Consider the following 20704-nt stretch of genomic DNA (forward strand, 5'->3'; position numbering starts at 1 on the left):
CGCAGAATCAGCTTAGACAAGTCCCTCGCCGACTTTGAATGGGGAATCACAGGAATCGCAGGGCGACCTAAGCACTTTTAAAGCTCGAGATGATGACACTTGTGTACCCGAGTGCATTCGCTTCGCAGAAGTCGAACTGTAGGAGCTCTAGGAGAGGTAACTCCTTGATTTTTGCCTCCTTTGCCAGAGGACACCTCCCAGATGACGCAGTTTTAAATTTATTTATATGTATTTGTATATATATTTAATATAATCAATTTAAAACACATACAATTTTTGATAAATGCTCACTTACAATGAAATGAAAAAATTTTGGTTTTTCTTCCGTTTCTTCCCATTTTTGATTCTCTGCTCTTTCACATTTTCACATATATCGTAATATAAATTATTTTGTTCAAGTTTGCCTTGCGTTTCTTTTGATTTTTTTGCCTCACACATAGTTTTTACGTAATAACAAAGTAAAATTGTTTAAATATATGTTATATATATATATATATCGATATATATAAGTGTATATATCTCATACATTTGCCAATTGCTAAATAAATGTTTTGTTTTCGGTTTCGTTTTGGTTTTTAATTTATAGTAAATTTAAATTTAATTTTGTTTTGATTTTTGCTCGTGGCTTTTGATTTTGCGCTCTTTCACGTCTTTGTGTTGCTTTCTTTATCTTCCTCCTCTGGTTCCAACTTCAACATCAATTAAATAATTATTTTCCAAAGTATTTTGTTATTTCTTCTTAAGCCTACAACTAAAATATTTATTAAGAGTGTAATTTGTTTTGTGCTTAATGCTCTAAAATTGTATTTTTTGATTTTGTTGTCGTTTTTTGCTGTGAACCTTACCGGACTTGCATCCGGCGTGGTCGTACAAAATTTTGATTTATGCTCAAGGTACGTTGCAAGTTGTTTTTTGGATTTTATTTGTAAAATTTAATTAGATTTTTTGTTTTATAAAACATATTCGCTTATCTCTTTTGATTTGTGCGCTCTCTTTTTTTTGAGGGGGGTTGGGGGTTGCAATCACGCGAAAATTCAACGAAATAAATAAAAATGGAAAGCCATTGCCAAGACTCAAGCCAAAAATGAAATAAATAATTTGCATAGCATTTCTTCGGGGGTTGCGCCTAAATCACCCTTGGCAAATGCAATTTTTGTTCCTTATTTCTTTTCATTACATTTTTCATAAATTGCAATTTTTCCAGTTCACTTTTAAACATGCAAATAGCGGTGGAACACCCTTAAATCGATGCAGAAACCCCACGGGGTGAGGCTGCATTTTGGTCAATTGTTTGCGCCCTAAAAATAGTTACTCTGCTGGCAGACGATTTTCCCAAATTGCCATAAAAATTCAATAGAAAATATTTCGGAATAAATTGGGAAAAATATTTGCCAGATTTGCCTACCACCATCCATCCCATCCCCCTAGATGGCAACCTGGCTGGGGGTTGTTGCTTGAGTCAATCTTTAATTGCAGCTACATGCCGGAAAAGTATCGAATATCTGGCCGTAATCAATGAGATGAAATTTGCATGGACACGTGACAAATAATTAACTGCCAAAAATGGGAGAAAATCGAGAGGAAAATTCAGAGGGTGGCTGCATTTGATAAAGGCCAGTGGCATTGCGACAGCAGTATCGATTTTTGGTTTTTATTTTTTTTTGGATATTACGACTGAAATTTTTTAGAACTGCAGCTGCTGACCCGACCCTCAAACTTGACCCTCACATGACCATGCTGGGTTTTTGTTATCGCATACCTCTGTTTTTTTATTTCTATTCATATAGATGTATTTTTTAATGCAAACATACTAATCAGGGGTTGCTGGTCAGTGTGTTTGTGTGTGTCCCAGGAACCGGAAACAGTTTTCCTTTTCTTTTCATGAGGGTGCTGCTTTTTGGAAATATTTAAAAAAGAAAAGCCAGCTGCTTGGGGACTTAGTTTTTAACACAAGTTGCAGATATGAACTCAAACCATTGTTGACAAATTGAATTAAATGGCAATTTAATAATTGAAGTTGCCAAGGCGTTGGACCAGCATATGACACCCCGAAAGATGAAGGTCCCCTATGAGAACTTACCCAAAAAACCCAAAAAACAAAGAAAACAAAGGTCTTCCCCTATCGGCGACAACTTCACAGTCAATAAGTTGAAGATTCCGATTTTTTAAGACCTTGAGATATACAAATGTAACCCTGCCTGCGGCTCGAGTCTGGCACACTTCCATCGGGGTAAAAAATAAAAATTCATGGTGGCTTTTTGTTCAAGGGGGAAATCAGAATTTCGAATAAAATAATAGAAACTCAAGTTTAACAAATACAAATTGAATGACATTTATTCCGTACATATATACACACATTTCAAATAATATATAAGAACTAATAATTAAGTAGAATATATAAAATAAAATTACCATCTATATTTGTAGCTATATATTTATTTTCATTTCGATTTAAGAGCTCAAATGTTTGGGGGTTTTTGTCGGGACTCGGCAAAGTATTTGCTAAAAGGCACGCAGCATTTTAAAAAACACACGTTTTTAAAAAAAGAAAATTTCGAATATAGCAAATAGATCTTCGCCGGTCCCTGTTTTCGTCCTTGAAACCATCAACTCGCCCCGGGCAGCTCCTCTCACCGAAGAACAAATTCCTTAAATACTACAAAATAATCTGTGAGAGTCGCCACCCAAAACGGATGAGTTGATGGATCTGATTTGGCTTCGGGTTTATCGTTATTATAATTACTATTATGTTTATTTCTAAACGTTTGACTAGAATGCTTTGGTTCTTAGTTATGCGACTAGCTTGTGTCTTTAATCTTTGGAATGCTTAAACTTAAAATAATTCATTAAATCATAAGGAATATGTGAAATAAAATATATAAAAAAATTTTATTTATCTTTAGGGGATTTTATCTGCTGCAGTTTTCTTTAAATTTTCATAGACTTTCTTCTATAAATTCTGGTTTTATTTAAATTATTGTTTTCAAGTCCGTCTGAGGTAGCATTTTTGTTATCTTTTTTAACGTTTCATAATATATATTTAATTTATTATATTGGTAATATTTAATTGTTTACGTTTTGCTTTTTTTTTAATATGTTCTTGTATAAAAAAGTACTAATGGTCATTGTACTTTTGCCCTGAGTTGTTTAAATGTTCTTAATTTTTACCATCTGGCGCTAGTTCTCTCTCTCTTTCCGTCCCTGCCCCTTTCTATCGGATATCTGAACTATATCTTTAACAACTTGTATGTACACATTGTGCGCTGGAAATATATGTTTTAAGTGAAGACATTCCTTGGATATAGCTTTATAGAGAGTGTGGCAATCAAAGTAAGTGCAGATCTCCATCGGGGCCTTCGTTCAGAACATCCTAAGAGTGTATAGTCTTCGCTATAAAGATCCTGACTTTGAGCAATTTGTTTTGTGCTGAAGCTTTACCATACTGTATCGTTTAAATGCCTATAAATATATATATATGATCGTAGCATATACATATATATTCCTTTGCGTGCTGGGATCCCCCGGGGATCTGTCCGCCCTATTCTAAAACCCAAATAGCCATATCTAGATGAGAAGTGTATAATTTAAATTTTGATTTTATGCTGCTGCTTCTACTGCGATATACTTATATCCCTCTAAGTGGCATATATAGTACTATATAGTACTTTTCCTTTCTCCCTCATCCACCTCTCCTCCGCCTGTCCAGCTTATGCATTATGTACGTATTTAGATTCCTCTCCTCCGACGTCTACGAACTCCGATTCTTTCGTTTACGATAAACTACGATTACGCATAGGAACTTTGATAGTTAATCACTAGAGATATATGTTATAGGTTGCGGTATGTTATGCTTTATGCTATGTCATGCGTCTATCAAAATATATATCTTATTTCGACGGTTAGCACAGTGTTGCCAGCTGAAACGGACTTGTTCTTGTTGAGTTATAGGCTATAGATTTCTTGATCAGTTGGCCATGTTGGACATGGCAAACTTGGGCGTAGATATTGATCGATTATTATTGTTGTTATCAGGGTTTAATTTTTGTTGTTGTATATTTAAGTTTAATTATGAGCTCAACTAATATGCGCACTCAGTCTTTTGTAGTTCCACTATTTTGTCTTGTTCATGTTCCTAACTTCGTTTGCTTAACTATTTTGTGATTCTCTTAGGGGCTTTTGGTCACTCTTTATTTGAAAATGAATTGAACTCGTAAAATACTTTATGAAAATCGAATCTTTGGTATTGGGAAATGCAATGACCAAGGCCCCAAAAAGTTTTCTGGAAGGTGACTATGGGTTGTAACTTACACTGCTGCTGGCAACACTATTCACCTGTTGCATGCTGCACCTTAGGCCGGTGTTAGCCGGAAGCTGAGCGTGGCCGATTCTGAGGCCCGAACCCGCACCGGCAGGTAGACCAGGGCCGGCGCAAACTGCATCTCCGAGTCGGCGTCGGCGGGCTGCAGGTGGAAGGCCTGCATCTGATATGCTTCCTCTGCCCGATCCGGCTGTGCGTAGCTTGCCGGCTTGCCGCTACCGTTGGCCAGGTCCCCGCAGCCCTCGAAGGGCGAGGTGGCTGCCGAGCGGTGGCCACCACTTCCGTTTCCGACTCCGATTCCATTGTTGCCACTGGCCAATCCGTTGGGCGTGGTCGGTGGCTTCGAGGAGGATCTACGGCGTTGAATCTTGGGAGAAACTGTTGAGCTGGTTGCCTTGGGGGAGGAGTTGGCCGGAGACCCGGCTGACGGCGAGATCTTAGGAGCCGAGGTGCTGAGGTTGGTGGGCTCCACAGTGAGTTCCGCAGGCTCTGGAGGTGCCACTACAGCTGCCGCCTTGCTGGACTTGCTACGTGACTTTCCCGGGTTCCTTGCCGGCTGCTGTGGCGGTGTCTCCATGGGCAGTTCCATGCCTTCGCCTCCGTTGTTGAGCAGCGCATGGGAACGCTCGTGGATGAAGAGGAAGGCGTAGTAGGGCGTGGTGAAGGGACACAGTGAGCACTGGTACTCCTTGAACCTGGCCGCCTGCTCGCCAAACATCCCCGGCAGCGGCAGAGGCGGCATCTTGGGCATCTGCTGTTGCTGCTGCTGCTGCTGCATCTGGCCGAAGAGGTGCTGGGCATTGAGGTTCTGCAGGGCCTGGGCGAGATTGGGAGCGGCACTTCCAGCTCCCGATCCCGCTTGAGTAGGGTTGCCATTACCACTGCCATTGGGTATCTTCAGCGTGGGACTGTTGGGCTTGCTGCGTCCCGAGGACTGAGTGGGTTCCATCTCTCGGAGGCGTTCCACTCCCGCGGATCCATGTTCGTTCATCAGATGCGAACGCAGCCACTTGAAGCTACGGAACTGCCTCGAACACAGCGGACACACCTCGTGACTTGTGCCGGATGAACTGGAGTTGGAACTGCCTTCCACTGTGGGCGGCGAGACATTCATCTCCTGATCCTGCGGCTGAGCTGCCCCTGGCTGTGATTGAGACTGCGAAGCTGCGGCAGCTGCTGCTGCGGCGGCTGCCTCCATCTTGACCCCGTTCTGACCCCTCGGCTGCGGCAGCGGAGAGCCTTCTTCAATGATCCCGTGAGTGTTGTGCTTGTGCACTCGCAGGAAGTACTTGCTGCAGAGCTCCTTGTTGCAAATGTTGCACACCACGCCGCCAATCTGGGCTCCGTTCTCGATCTCGATGCCGTGCATCCGTTGCATGTGCGTCTTCATGAAGTACTTGTTGCACAGCTCCTTGTTGCAGATCTCGCAGTAGCTACTGGTTGGAGTAATGGTGTAAGCTGGACGATTGCCCGGTGGAGCACCGGCTGGCACAGCTCCTCCGGGCCCAGCTGTCGGCGGCACCGGCCTATCCGGGGTAAAGAAACCCTCGCGCAGGGGACTGCCACCAAGTCCACCATTCCGGCCACCCATGTGCACCTCAGCGATATGTTGCTTAAATTCCTGGGCCGTGGCGAAATCCCGATCGCACTGCTGACAGCGAAGGTCGCCGATGGGCGATGTCCTAGCCCCGGGACCCGGCGGTGTTTGGGGATGATACAAGCCGGCCATGGGATGGGTCGCCTGCTGATCGGGCAGGGGAATGGGAATGGGCATGGGCAGCTGCATCTGACCCGCGTGTTCGGTCATCAGGTGAGCCCTCAACGCATATTGGTTCTCCAGCTCCCTGCCGCAAAGGTGACAGGGCAAGGGACGCTTACCGTTGATGTCGTTTAGCTGCTGCAGCATGGACTGGAGCTTCTGAAGATTCTGCAGTCCCACCACCGACCCGTTTAGCTTCTCCTCGTCGTAGCCCTCCGGTGGCGACGACTCCTGCTGTTCCAGCTTTATCCGCTTACTGGGCTGCTCAGTGTCTGCATCCGCCTCCGCTACCTCCTGGTCCAGCTCCTGCTGATCCATGGAGGCTGCCGCCGCCTTGGCCAACATCAGGTTGAGCGGCATGAAGGGCCATGCGCTCATCTGGCCCTCATCTTTGCCGGCTTGCTGCTGTGTCACATCCTCTGGTGGCACGAAAAGGCCATGTCGCTTCCACTTGTGGGTGCGCAGGAAGTACCTGTTGGCGTACTCGCGGTGGCACAGTTCGCAATAAAATTCCGGGAACAGAACGCCCAAGCGACGCAGCTTGTCCGGACTGAAGTTGGCCTCCTTGGCCTGCTGTTGCAGGTGCGACGGCAGCTTCCGGGGCGGCGGCACGAAGCTCAGCTCCTCCTGCTCCAAGGTGAAGTCTTCGCGGAAGCCTTCGGGCAACTGGTATGGCTTAAGCTGTTCCGCCTCCTGCAACATTTCCTGCTTTATGGTCTGTTGCGGTGGCTCGTTGGGACTGCCGCGCAGGGATTGCGACTGTGACTGCGTCGGTGTCTGGGTCTGGGAATTGGGTGAATCCTGAGCGGAGGGCAGTGAGTCGTGCTGCTTGGCCCGGTGGCGACGCATGGCGAAGACATTTGTGAAGCGCTTGGAGCAGATGTCACAGTGCACTGTAGCGACGGGAGGAGCGGAGGCTCCTCCGCTGGCCGTAACCTGATCCTGTTTGGGCACCTGGTTCGCCTCTCGCTGAAGCTGGAACATCTGGCTCATGGAACTCATGCCGGGATTGGTGGGGTGACCACTGTTGTTGTTATTACTGCTAGTGGTGTTGTTGTTATTGTTGTTGTGATGGCTGGAAGCGTTGTTGGTGTTGGGCTCGCCGACGGGATCAAAGATGCCGTGTTTGTTGGCCTTGTGCGTCTTGAGGAAGTACTTGTTGCAGAACTCCTTATTGCACAGCTCGCAGTAGGCTTCGGGATTGAAGATCCGCAACGGCGGTCGGTTCAGGCCATCGACTCCCGGAAACCCGGACATTCCCAGCAGGGGCAGGTAACCAGCTGGACCCACTCCCAGTGCAGCCTCGGGGGGAAAGGGAAACGCCGGCGGCATCTGGGCAGCATGCGGATGATGGGCCTGTGCCTGCTGCATGGCCTGGAACCAATGCTCTTGCTCGCGGTCCAAGTCTTTGCCATGACCATTGGTCAAGTCGTGCTGCTGCTGTTGCAGCTGCATCGAATGTTCCTGCTGTGGATTAGGGCTTTCGGCTCGCTCGAGCTTCACCTTGATGGAGGCCAGGAAGTCGGCGGGATCCTGGTCGCCTACCCGATCTTCGCCATGGTCCTGCAGCATGTGCAGGCTCAGCTTAAACTCGGTCTCAAAGTTCTCACCGCACTGCTTGCAGAAGGTGTGGTAGGGATTCTCCCGCTCCTTGCTCGCTTGCTCTGATATGTCTGCCCTGGCATCCGCTTCTGGCTCGGCTTGAGGTTCTGGTTCGGCTTCCGGTTCCGGTCCGGGTTCGTGTTGCTCTTCCTCCTGCTTGTGCTGTTGCAGCAGCTCGAAGGTCTCTTTGAGCTGCTCAATGGACTTGGGTAGGAACATCTTGGACAGCTTCTCCTCGTAGTCCACGGTGGGGTCACCTCGCTTTTGACCCGAGGCTTCGCCGCTGAGATTAAGTGCCTCCAGGCGACTGGGATTGTGTTGCTTGCGTCGCTTCTTGGCCGCATCACTCAGAGCTTCTAGCAGTTGCAGCTGCATGGCTGCCGCCATGGTGGCCATGTGAGCATCTCCCACCTCCTCTTCTTCCTCCGCTTCCTCCCTATCCTTGTGCCCTTCCTCTGGCTCTGGCTCCGGCTCAGTTGTGCCGCTTCCCGCTGGCTGTGGCTCCAGCTCCAGCTCCATTGGCTTGACCAAGTGCTCGACGGGTGAAATTGCTCCCACTCCTGTAGCTCCTCCTGGTCCGGCTTCTCCTCCCCCTCCTGGTGGTGCTGCTGCTTCTGTTGTTTCTCGGGATGCTGCTCCTGTGGCTTCATGTGTGTTGTTGCTGTTGCGATTCGTGTTCAGTGTCGATGAGTTGGAGACGTCGGAGAGAGCAGTGTCCTCGCTGCTCAGATCTGGCGGTGGGGTGGCATATATGGATGCAGCCATTTTGGATGATATTACTGTGGGGATAAAGGGAAAGTCGGGAAAACGAGAAGGGGAAATATTATAGTGAAGAACTTTTTAATTGAAGTCGAAGCCATGCTAGCGGGAGGGCAGTCTCGAAAAGGGATTGGGGGTATTGAGAGGATATGTTTAATATATATGCATGTATGTATGTATAAAGCCACCATATGGAATGTAGTTTTAATAAATAAAGCAATACGAGGTAACACAATACTAATTAATATATGTACTTAAAGAAGTAACTATACAATAAAATTACTCTAGGATATGTAATTCTTATTTTTACCTTGCAGAAAATATATTTTACAGGTGAATTCAAAATTCAAAATATGTTTTTGAATAATTTTTGACGTCCTTTAAAATTGAGTTTAATTCCAAGGCCATTTAAATATATTTAAAGGTTTTTAAAAAGATTCAAAAGTGCTTAAAATGGGATACATTCTTTTATATTCTTGGAAAAATCTGTCAAACTTTAAAAAGAAAATATTACTTTTTAACCTTGAAATAAAAAAGTTTTCATTCGTAAGAATTACCATTTTGTAGCATACTTTTCAACTGCATATAATTTGATTTCAAATTCTTATTTGTATTAATTCTTATTAAGTTATTTAATTTACTTCGATGAATATTTAAATACCTAAATTACTTAAAATTACAATATCCTTATTGTTTTACCAAGTAGTTAAGTATTATTTTTCACTGAAATTCATGGTTTTATAATTCTCAGTTTAACTTATCAAGAATAAAAGACTTATTGAAGGACCCCGTGCTATATTTCATTCCCTTATACTCTCATTTTCCGCAGTGTACATAATATACGACCTGCGGCTTAAATCGCATTATTTGTGCAAAAAAGGAAAGCCAAATGGAGAAAGGAAAAAAATTACAGAATATTTGGCCAGAGATTCCATTCAATTTTAGTTTTGGCTTGGAACTGAATGCCACTCAAATATTTCTTCTTATTCTTCTTCTTTTTCTGTCCCTACGCACACACACAAACGGGCAACACATAAGCCCGCACACACACACACACACGCAGAATATTTGTGTCTCATTTCCGTATGCGCTTAATTTCATTTTTCTGCTTCTGTCCGCCTTCTGCTTCCTCTTCTCCTCCTTCATCTTCTCCTTCTCTTCTTCCTTCTCTCTCTCTCTCTCTCTCTCTCTCTGCCTCTCTTATTCCTCTTCTCCATCATCATTATTCCCACACCCCCACGCCATCATTTTGCTGCGGCCACACTTTTTCATTTTTGTGCAAATTCTATGAAAAATTTTTCCATTATATACGTATACGTAGATCCATATATATATATATACAAATATATATAAAAGAAAAGTTTGCTTTTTTTCTGTTTGTTTACTAGGCGCCCCAGCTGCCACCCACTACTAACACACACACACACACACAACCCCATTGTGGCGCACACGAAAATTTATACAAAGTCATCCGATTTAAGGAATACAAATTTTGCTTATTTTCCTGCTAGTATGTGTGTGTGTGGGTGGGGGTGTGCGAGTGGGTGTACACAGAAAACTTTTTGCACACACACACATATACGAATTTGTCCTCCCCCTCTAACCCCCCAAACCATCACTTGAGCCAAGCATAAAACTTATAAAAATTTTCTTCAACATGACTTGGTAAAATAAATTTGATTCTCAAGAAAAGCAAAAAGGAAGAAGGGCAGAGAAAGTTTGGGGTAGGGGGTGAAAGCCAGGAAAAATGCCAGGGAAATGGGAGGTTGGGGGGGGGGTCTGAAAGGAAGGATGGGAAAATTTTTCGAAATAAACCGAAAATTTCTTTTTCCTATTCGAGCGCAGGCAGAAAAGGAGAAAGCCCAAGGAGACGCAGCTAGCAGGCAGGGTAAGAGAGTAAGGAATTACGAAGTCTTGAATACCCTTTACTTATAAAATATTATATATAATTAGATAATTATTACATTAATTAATGATATACCATTATTGACATTATTGATAATTGAGAAACTACATATATTTTGTCGAATTCAAAAAAGGGACCTATTTTTGAAATATTAAATAAAGCTTTAACAAAATTATTATTATTGTTTAAGATATACAAGAATTTATGGGAATAACAAAAACTTTAATATTTAGAAGGGGTTTCTATGTGATATTCAATAATAATGAGGAGTTTTAAGTAGGATTATCTTATATTCAAAATATTGTAAGCATCTTTATATAGTTTAAATAAACTTAAAAATATCCTTTATTATTAAATTATTAAAAATAAATTTAAAGTATATTTATTCCTTTTACGTTTATAAATATTATTTTTTTTTTAACTTTTGTTTAATCAAAGCTAATTAATAGTGAGTAACTAAAGCCTTAAAAAAACTCAGAATACCCTTTGCAAGGGTATTAAAAGGCAATAGGGGTTTTTGGGGGAGACGCGGTTGGCACAGGAAGAGTGGAGGAAAAGCGAAAGAAAAGAAAAATATTCTCAACTATGCTGCAGACATAAATTAAGTTTCCATGGTTGGAAATTGGTTCTCTTGCTACATGTTGTCGTTGTCGTTGTTGTTGTTGACTTTGTTTTTATACAATTCAGGACTTTTCCCCTTTCCCCGCCGCTCGCTCCTTTTAACCCCTGACCCTTCCGCCCGGTACTTTGAGGAGTTAAGCAAAAATGCCTGCCAGGATGTGCGCATTTCTCTTGAATTCTCGGTGCGAGCGTATCTATGTGAGTTGGTCCTGGCTAAGGACGAGGTCTTAGTGTGTGTGTGTGTGTGTGGGCGGCGAGTGTTGCTTGTATTTTGCTTGGGATTTTTATAAAGCCTAAGGTAGTTTGATGTTATTTTATTTGATTTTTTTCGCCTGCCTTCCATCTCAGAAGCTCGGATGCTGGATGGTGGAGAGAGGATGCCGAGAAAAATGTTCCAAATGAAAATGCCAACAGAGTGTAAACAAAACCATGTACTCCTTGACTCACTGTATATACTCGTGTGTATATTGTATATTTTCGAGACTCCACACACCAGAAGCGGCTAATTTGCCAAACCAACACATCAAACCATTTTTTTTTTCGGTTGGGTTGGGGGCTTAAGGGCAAGAAGTGAGAATATATATATAATCTTGACACTGGCCTAGGGGAAACCAATAACATCAGATTGGTTCTAGCTTAAGTTCCCCTGGTTAAGGATATTTCACAAATTCTGACATGAATTAATACAAGGTTGAAATAGAAAAAAAACTGGAAGTCAGTCATTACTTGACTTTCTTGACTTTCTACCACTAAAAATTATATCTATCAACTCAAAGTAAGCTTGATCTTAGTATTCCTACTTTGTTTCTTCTTGAAGAACTAATTCATAAGATGAAAATAATTATTCTATTTAACTTAAATTAAGTTAAAAACCAAATATAGAAACTGATATTATAATCAAGAAAAGTGATTGAGGATAACTCATAAGAACTCATTTATAATATTTATGAACCAATTTCTCTTTAAATTGCATAATCCTTAAATAAATTTATTATTAAAAGAACCACTAACAATATTTAAACTAAACAAGTAATAGATATTTTAAACCTACTCATTAATAATGTTTGGTGAACTTCTTCCACGATCACTTTATAATCACTGTTTTTCGTTTATATTTTCTTTATGTTCACTCGCTCAACATCTCACTAAACACCTTTTGCAAACTCATTTCAAAGGTAGTGATCACTTGATGTTCTCTTGTTACGTTTTCTGCAAGTCACTTTTGCGCATGTGCACTTGGTTCAATTTCCGTTTCCGGTTCGTGTCTCGTATTTCGTGTATTTTTTGGCGTGTGTCGGGATCGTGTCCTGCCAAGTGGCTAGCTCGTTGTCAACTGCCGCATGACGCGGCGGAATAACAAAAAATATCGGCTATCAATTGCCCGTTGCCGGTTGAAAATCAAAACAGCAAATAGCAATGATACTAAAATCACAACCACACACACACATATGAGGGAACCCTAACCCTCTATATCGTTTAATAGTTTTTCCATAAATGCACACACACACACACATGGTAAGCCGGCACATATCGCCCGAAAAAAACCTCAATAAAACACCCCAAAATATCAAAAATCATAGAATTTCCCTTAAAAAAAGTCCACACACAACGCGACAACTGAGCAGCGCTGCCCGGAAAACCATTATTGCTCCGCCCCTTTTCCTTTTTCCTCCTCTCTCCCTTTTTTTTCTTTTTTGAATTTTTCACTAACCACCACAACTACAGCGATATGGAAAGGGACAGCGAATGAGCAACAACCGCGTAACTTGGAATGTTTTTCCCCGATATTATTCTGTTGGTGTTGTCGTGCCAATTTATCATTGTTCGATAGGATTTTCAATTTGTTTTTCCTCTTTTCCTACTGCAGTGGCAGTGGCAGTAGCAGTTCGTGTGCCGCCGCCATCGTTGTTATTGGTGTTCCGGCTGCGACAGTTATATTTTTGTTATTTTAATTTATGCACTCCCAAACGGCAAGAGTCACAAATTCTTGGCTCGTTTCGTTTCGGATCCTTTCAAGTCCTTGACGCTAACAAAGCAGGCACTCCTTGACTTGAGTTGTTCGAAAAAGGAAAATAACTCGGAGAATTAAAAGGGTTTGGGGTTGATTTGCTACTGGAAATTGGTTAATTGAAGGACTTCCAGGTAGGTACTATCCCTAATCTCTTGTTAAGGGATTTTCTCAAAAGGTTTTTTTCAATTGTTCCTTAATGATATGATTAAATAGAGTTATTTTAAGGAACAGGGATTGCACAAAGGGAGACCCTTTTAGGAAAAAGTGTCTTAAATGCGTGACAAGGCTTATGCAATAAAGCATTATTAAATGCAATACAATTCCTTAGCATATAAATATTTCATGTAAAGGAGAAAGCCGCAAGATAATATATTTCTTTAGAATTGTAACAAAAGTATTATTGTTTAAAAAGATATGGGCATAAAGTATATAAAGAAATGTCACATTTCTTTGTCATCACATTGAAAACATTAATTCAGATGTCAACAAATCAGTCCACCCTGATAAATTTTAATTAATTTAAATTTATTATAACCGCATTATTCGATTTAAATTAGACACAAATGATTTAATGCATGAAATGACATTCCTAAGAGTCTCAGAACAAATACAGCATTTCCTTTCTAATAAATTGAGAAAAATCATAATTATAAATTAAAAAAAAAAAAAAATATATATATATAAATTCCACCGATTCCCCAAAGGGATTAGCCCTTGCCCCACTGCACATTGCCATAAATCTGAGTCAGAAACTCTCCCCAGAGAGAGGAGGTAGTGATTGTTTGCTTTTCCCCGATTGACGGATTGACTTACGGATGGATACGAGCTATAAGATACAAGATACTCAATGCAAGATACTCGTGTGCAGGTGCATATGTGTGGGTGCGTGTGTGACCAACCTTGGCCACCCCTTTGCCTTCACCATTTTTCACTTTTCTGTTTTTCTTTTTCCACACACACACGCATGGCGGGAAAGCGAAAGTGAAGTCCTGCGAGCGCGTCCTTCGGTATCTGCGCCTGCGCCGCGAAAGTGACTCTCTATATTTTCGGAGCAGCTCTTCAGCCGGTGTCATGTGTGGCCCTCCACTGGCCACAGCCGGTTGAACGAACGGGGCCAAGGGAGCAGCAGTAGTCCGGCAGCAACAGTCGGCGGGGAGGAGCATTCATTGGTCGGCAATCGGAATAGGAATCGGAATCGGATCGGATCGGACCCCACCCACCCACTGGGTCAATTTTGACCTGGTCGTGGTCGTGGTCAAGGTTTTCCCATCGACTTTCACTCTCACACATGTCGGCGCACTTGTCCACTTGCCTTTTGCCGGCACTTTCACTTTCGCTTTCACTCACTCGCACGCACACACACACATACAGACAGACGGACAGCCCCCCCGAAAAAGGGGAAGCCCCTGCGTAGGCGCATGTCCTTGCCGGGCGAGGCGGAATGTAAACAAAACGCAAATGTCGCCGTCAGGCTGTTGTAAACTTAAATGGTTTGACATTTGCGATACTTAACTTGTGTAATTCGATAGGAAAATCTAAAATTATTATGAAAAGTCACTGATGGAAAGGCATGTATTATCTGAAATCTATTTAGCTGGCATCATAAACAGTCTGTGTGTTAATAACCAGCTAAACATATAAGGAAAAGTTTGTAAAATCTACTTTAATATGGAGTTGTAGTAGTATATTTACTTTATTTATGAAAATAGAGAATAATTTTTTAATGAATTCAAAAACCCTATGAAAAATAATTAAAGAATTAGGAGTTTGTTTGGTTTTTTTTTTTGCTTAAAGAACTTCTTAGAAGAATATATTTTAGATATTTTAGTAATAATCTATTAGAAAATTCTTTCAGGAATAATGTACTTTCATTTCATTATAAAAGTAATATATTTCAAAATATAATGCACTAATCAAATTAAGCTTTTAAATAGCTTTGCGAAGTTTTAATTAACTTTTAAGGGTTGTATCGAACTCAGAAAGAATTTTTTGTCACACCTTTCGGTTACCTAAATTATAATAATGGATCATGTGAGGTTACCACCATAACCGCCCAACCCATTGGTCACCAAAATAGTAATTATTAATTTTAAATTCATGCGCTGGCCAGCCCACCTCGCACCCTTAGCGAGAACTGTCGGTTTTATGATTGATACGCCCCTGTCGACCCATATGCCACGTTTACACCCACACAGAGGCACACACTCACGTGACAGGACACCCCCGCCCTTAAGGCGGAATGCAATTAATATTTCCGACGAAAATCAAATTGAAATTATGCGTGGACTCAAAAATGTAAATGGGAAATGGGTCAGTAAATGGAAAAACTCACCCTCGCAACTCTGGGAGTAATGATCTCTGTTGGTTTTCCTACTCGAGTGCGAGGGAGGAAATTAACGGTGGGGGTTGGGGAAACTTCAGTGTCGCCTTTCCTCGGGAAATGTGTGTGCGAGTGCGACAAATTGCTTTATTAGAAGTGCAGAAGTTATGCTTAGTTTCTTTGATGTGTCCAGATTTGGGGTGTCCTCATTAGGAATTCATTGCTTAAAAGCTGTTTTTTATGGGATATAATGAATAAAGTAGTTTTTCTTAAGTATAGACATATGATATACTTCTTTTTTAATGGGAAACTAAATAAATTTCATCTTTCTTTTCCTCCTATTGATTAGATATCAAAAATCGTATAATAACCCAGAGTTTCAGCATTGTTAAGTGTCAAGTACTGATTGATATCTGGTAATTATAAGTATAAAAACCCTATGTCCTCTAGCCAATGGTAACTACCTTTTAATTACGCTTCATATTGAATTATTGTAAGTAATCGGAGCAGTATTTGTGGCCATCATAATTGAAAATAACGTGAGTGCCCCCCGTGAGTTCCTTCGAAGTCGTAATCATCCGAAATGTCAGAATTTCGTGGAATTTCCTTTTCCTTTTCCCTGCGCCTAAAGCTCTACAACGACAAGCGAAAAAAAAATGGGGAAAAAAGTGGAAAAACATTTCCAGTTTCTATGTGCCCTGCTCATTAGTAAGAAATCTCATTAGAAACCAATGAACGCGTACAGAAAACAAACAAACTTACATAGTATACACGAGGTGGGGGAAGGGATATGTATCTAAGGGATGGGATGGGATACCTTCAAAATCGTTCAACGTTCGCTTTTTGGTTTGATATTTCTCCATCATTTTCACTTTCACATCTCCATGGCGCATGGGCCACGACCAAGTGAAAAATTAATTTATCCCCAACCCCATTTTCATTCCCCCCCCCCCTTAAACACACACACAGTACACACACATAGAAACCTATTTTCCGACCAACCGAAAAGCGAAAAGCCAACAAAAACTATTTCCATCTCTGTCGGTCGGCCACTAAAATTTCTTTTTCTATCAAATATTATTTTGTACAATAAACTAAACTCGCTGTGTGTCTGTGTGTGTGTGTGTGCGTTTCACCCCCGAGCCATACAAGTGTGTGTGTTTGTGTGATAAAATAAAAATACGAAAAATATGAAAAAACGAGGAAAATTAATAATGAAACCCAAACACACAGAGACAAGGACAAATGCTGTGTACACATAAGCCAACCAGCTAGGGAGAAAAATGGGCCAAGGAGGGGTTATTATAATAATAATAATCTTTTTTTCTTTTCCTTTTTTTCGTCTAATAATATTGCAAGTGTATTTGACCAAAAGTTTTCCTTTTCTCTAATGAGTCGGGATCCTTGTGTACATTCGCCATTATCATCTAGTCTTATCTGCAGCTTCATGATGAGCTTTTATCTAGATTTAACCCCCCTTCGAACTATGCAACGCAATATTTTGCAAGAAATCTATCGTCCAAAGAAGTTTTCATCCAAAAAAGAACAGAAAAATTCCATAAATTCTAGCTTCTTCCTCCCTCACACACACAGGCATATAGTAGTTTGCAATTTTATCAGAAATATACACACATACACAGTTAGGGGGAAAACCACCACCCACACACGCCTCCCTGCCTGGGGCCCCGAAGCGAGTTTATGAAACCATCAAATTATTTTCTTTTCCATTTCTGACACTCAAAAGAAACGGCAAACATACAGAAGGCACACAGCACAGCGTCGGATGAATGCGAGGGGAGTGGGGGTGGGTGGGTTTTCACGGAGAAAACAGAGAAATGATGGCGAGTAGGGGAAAATGGGAAAAAGGGAGAAAAAATTATTATTTTCCAGTTACACTCGGCTTGGTCTCCATGGTGGCCCTGGGTGGCACATCCTTTACATTATTTTCCTGCTGCTGCTGCTGCTCAAAGTTTTTGCCATGTGGCCCGCCCCCCAACTAGCTTTTCTTCCTACGCCCCCCTCGCCGCCCCCCTTAACCCAAAATGCCTGCGGGTTACATTTTGCCAAGTCCTGTAAGTTTTCCTCTGTGTGCCTGTGTGTTTGTGTGCAGCTACTTCGTCTTATTCGAGTATACACACAAAGAAAAATGTGTGTTTTCTGAGAAGGAAATTATATTTCAAAAATAATGTAACCCTTAATAGGCCATTATTGGAAGGGGTTAATCATTTTGTTTTGTATTCGTTTTTAAGACCTTCTATTCAAGTAATATGTTTCTTAGAATTTTATTTACACATTTTAAATAGTTCAAAATTCATTGCAAAATTTCAAGTGTATTTAAAATGTTAAGTAATTAATTGAAAACTTAAAATATAAAGAGGTTATTTTCTTGATGACTCATCTAATCCTTTAGTTAAAATCTCTCAAAGTCATTAAAACTTCTAAATAAGCAGGTTGCTTTTTACCAATTTCCAAAAATGGAATTTCAATGTTTAAATAAAGCCAAAAAATTAATATAAATTGAATAATGGTAATACATAAAAAATTAATTAAATATTTAATTGATTAAACCTTCTATAAAGAGAAGAAAAGTATCTAGAAGTATGAATATAAGATATAGCTTTCAATGTAAGTGCAAAGTTCATACATTTAATTCATCTACTCATTTTTGTCCTTCTTTAATATAAGCTGCTCTAATTTATATATTTTGATGTACCAAATGTTTATTATTCTAGGATCATGTAGTTCTCAAGGTAAGAAATGCAAACTTTCTTCTCTAAAGATCATTGAGTTTTTTTCAGTGTACAAACATTTTTATGAGAAAATGCCTGCCAACTCAGCCCTTGTATGTGTTTGTGCAGTATGAGCTTCAACGGCAGGGTGTATGTATTTGTGTGTGTGGGCTGTATATCAAAATATTTAAAAGCAAATATAATATTAGGGGGAGTTTGGGGGGCCGATGGCACTCGGGGTGTTCGAGTGTGTTGGTGTGTGTATTTGGCTGGAATTCGGGCAAAAGGCGTAATAGAAAAACACTTAAGCCGACCAATACCCCCGCTTTTTCGCCCCTCACACACAGAGGCCCTCTGCGAAATATCAAAATGTAAAAAAATTATATATACACAGATGTATACAATGTATATATACTTATATTAATAATGAGCCGCAGCGCCAGCGCAAAGAGAAAATGAGAAAAAAAATGTGCTCGGTGTGTGTGTCTGTGTAGAATTTATTGATTTTCAGCGAATAAATATTGCCGGAGGAGCACATGGCAAGTGACTTAATATCAGTCGGCTGGATATTTACAATACATGTACATATGTACACATGCAAAACGCATATCAATAGATATACATACATGTATATATCTTCTTCATATATTGAAATTGATTTGGCCTGCTGACGTTGCTTTCACGTTATCGTTGAAATTTTTATATTTTTATTGTCAGTCGCAGTCGCATTAAAAATACTTAATCTCCGACGGCCCAGTTATTGCCGCCGCCCCGTCATAAAAAGTGGGTGGTGGTGCTCAGTCAGTCAGTCAGTTGATGGGGCAGTCCGTTGCTTTAATCATGTCCATATCGAAAAATTTTACTTTATCACAATCCCGGGGACCGGGCATATTATTATTATTATTATTTTTGTTGTTCTTGCTTTTACGTTATTAGCACCCGTAAGGGGACCTCATGGCGTATGCTCGATGTGCGATAAAACCCGCGACTTTTTGTGCGACTGTGTGTGTGTGTGTGGGAGAGCTAATGAGACTTTTTAATAAATTGCCCCATTCCGGCTGGCCTCGTTTTTAGTACAATTTTCATTATTAATAAAACTTTATGACATCTCTATATCAGTGGAGGCATTGTGCATTTTTGTTTCATAAAAAAAAGGAGAGTGTGAGGAGAACACACCATTTATTAATCCAATTAAATTTACCAACTTCGTTTGTCACTGTCTCTGGTAATGCGTCATGGCATTTGATAGGACTTTGGGTCCTCCAAATCTAAGAATCTAAGAATATATCTGCGTTTTTCTGTAAACTTCTCTTTGTTTGGAAATTATAGCATACTTTTCTGCGCTAGCTTTCACTTTAATTTAACTCATTTTAAAGGTATTCAAATTTAAATTATAATGACTATTTACATAAAAATACAAACATATTTCATTACTTTTTATACTTGTCAATATACTAATTATTTAATAAATAATTAAATGCCAAGGAAAATAGTTTACAGTTCTATATTTTCTCTCATATTCTCTGTAAATGTTTAGTAATTTAGTACTACCTTAAACTTTAAACTTGAAAAATGTTAAGTGTAACGCAGCTTGTGTAAAATATTATTCCAAGTATAATATAAAAATATTTTAATACATACATGCATACGAAGGGTTATGTTTAAGGGGAAGGCGACTCAATGGATAGGTTTATGGATTTAAAATGCAATCAATTGAATTTCAAAGCTCTTTCTAATAAAAATCCTTTTTTATATATTAAAATATATATTTGAGAGCTGGAAAATGACATTGATTGCATGGAGTCTAAGGAGGAGTTTTGAAGCATTCGAAAGCATTAAGCAACACACTTTAATGAATTTGCCAATTTTGAGTTAATTTTAACATTTTCTTTTATTCCAGCCAATTAGAATTTCGTTAATTTTGTTGGTAGGTGGCCAATGCAAGCGGTATTAGTTCAATATTCCAGTTATATATTTGCATTAACTTGGGTTGCAGTTTTTTTGGTAGCTGGGACTCACAATGTCTCTGGCCAGAGAGAGCATCTTTAATCCTAAGTGTAAACCTTTGCGAAAATAAACGCGCTTCGAACGGAAAATCCTTGGATAAGGCATGTCTTGGGCTAGTATCAAAATGTTGCAATTATTTATTACTTAATTAGTTTGGTTAACGATTAAAGCACTTTATTGGGTTTCTTTTAGCACAGCGTTTCTGCTTAGAAAAATACAAAATAAGCTTGGTTATCCGAGTTTCAATTTTGATTGTGTGTTTTCCACCACTTTTTGATTGTTATTGGCTTACAAATCCATTGGTTTTGTCACTCATTTCGAACACTTTGGACACTTTGAAATCGGCAGATTCTTATTTGGTATTTGTTTTGGCTTTCATTTGCTTCTTCTCATTTGGATTTCTTTTGAATTTCTCTTATTATTTCTTTTCTTTTTAGTTGCTGAAAACTTACAGAACTTGTACAGGGCGTTACACTTATTTGATCATGCCGACAAGTCCAAAACGACGCTGTGGTAGCCACCCGCGGCTACTTCTGCACCACGTACGCGTTTTCTGTAGACTGACTCGGCTTTTCCGCTTTCCCAATTGCCAGCCTGCCGCCAAAGGATGCAGACGACACCCACACACAGACACAGGCACAAGCGATTGAGAGAGAGAAAGAGCGAGCCGGA

General features: G+C 40.6%; 1 protein-coding gene across 2 annotated transcripts; it reads right to left on the reverse strand.

Annotated features, from left to right (window-relative positions):
• Positions 1-680: 680 nt before the first annotated feature.
• On the reverse strand, positions 681-20599 carry LOC110190316 (uncharacterized). 2 transcript variants are annotated; one of them, XM_086833597.1, is made up of 2 exons: positions 20045-20599; positions 681-8458 (listed from the first exon to the last, which is right to left on the reverse strand). In XM_086833597.1, exon 2 carries the CDS (start codon positions 8442-8444, stop codon positions 4350-4352), a length of 4095 nt encoding a protein of 1364 aa, XP_086689723.1. In that variant the 5' UTR covers positions 8445-8458; positions 20045-20599; the 3' UTR covers positions 681-4349. The 2 variants fall into 2 exon arrangements, with proteins under 2 accessions (XP_086689723.1, XP_020816364.2); XM_020960705.2 differs by lacking the exon at positions 20045-20599 and adding an exon at positions 8749-8874.
• Positions 20600-20704: the final 105 nt, after the last annotated feature.

This window comes from Drosophila serrata, unplaced genomic scaffold (genome assembly GCF_035046125.1).
Source record: "Drosophila serrata isolate PLE 108 unplaced genomic scaffold, ASM3504612v1 contig_272, whole genome shotgun sequence".
Classification (NCBI taxonomy): domain Eukaryota; kingdom Metazoa; phylum Arthropoda; class Insecta; order Diptera; family Drosophilidae; genus Drosophila; species Drosophila serrata.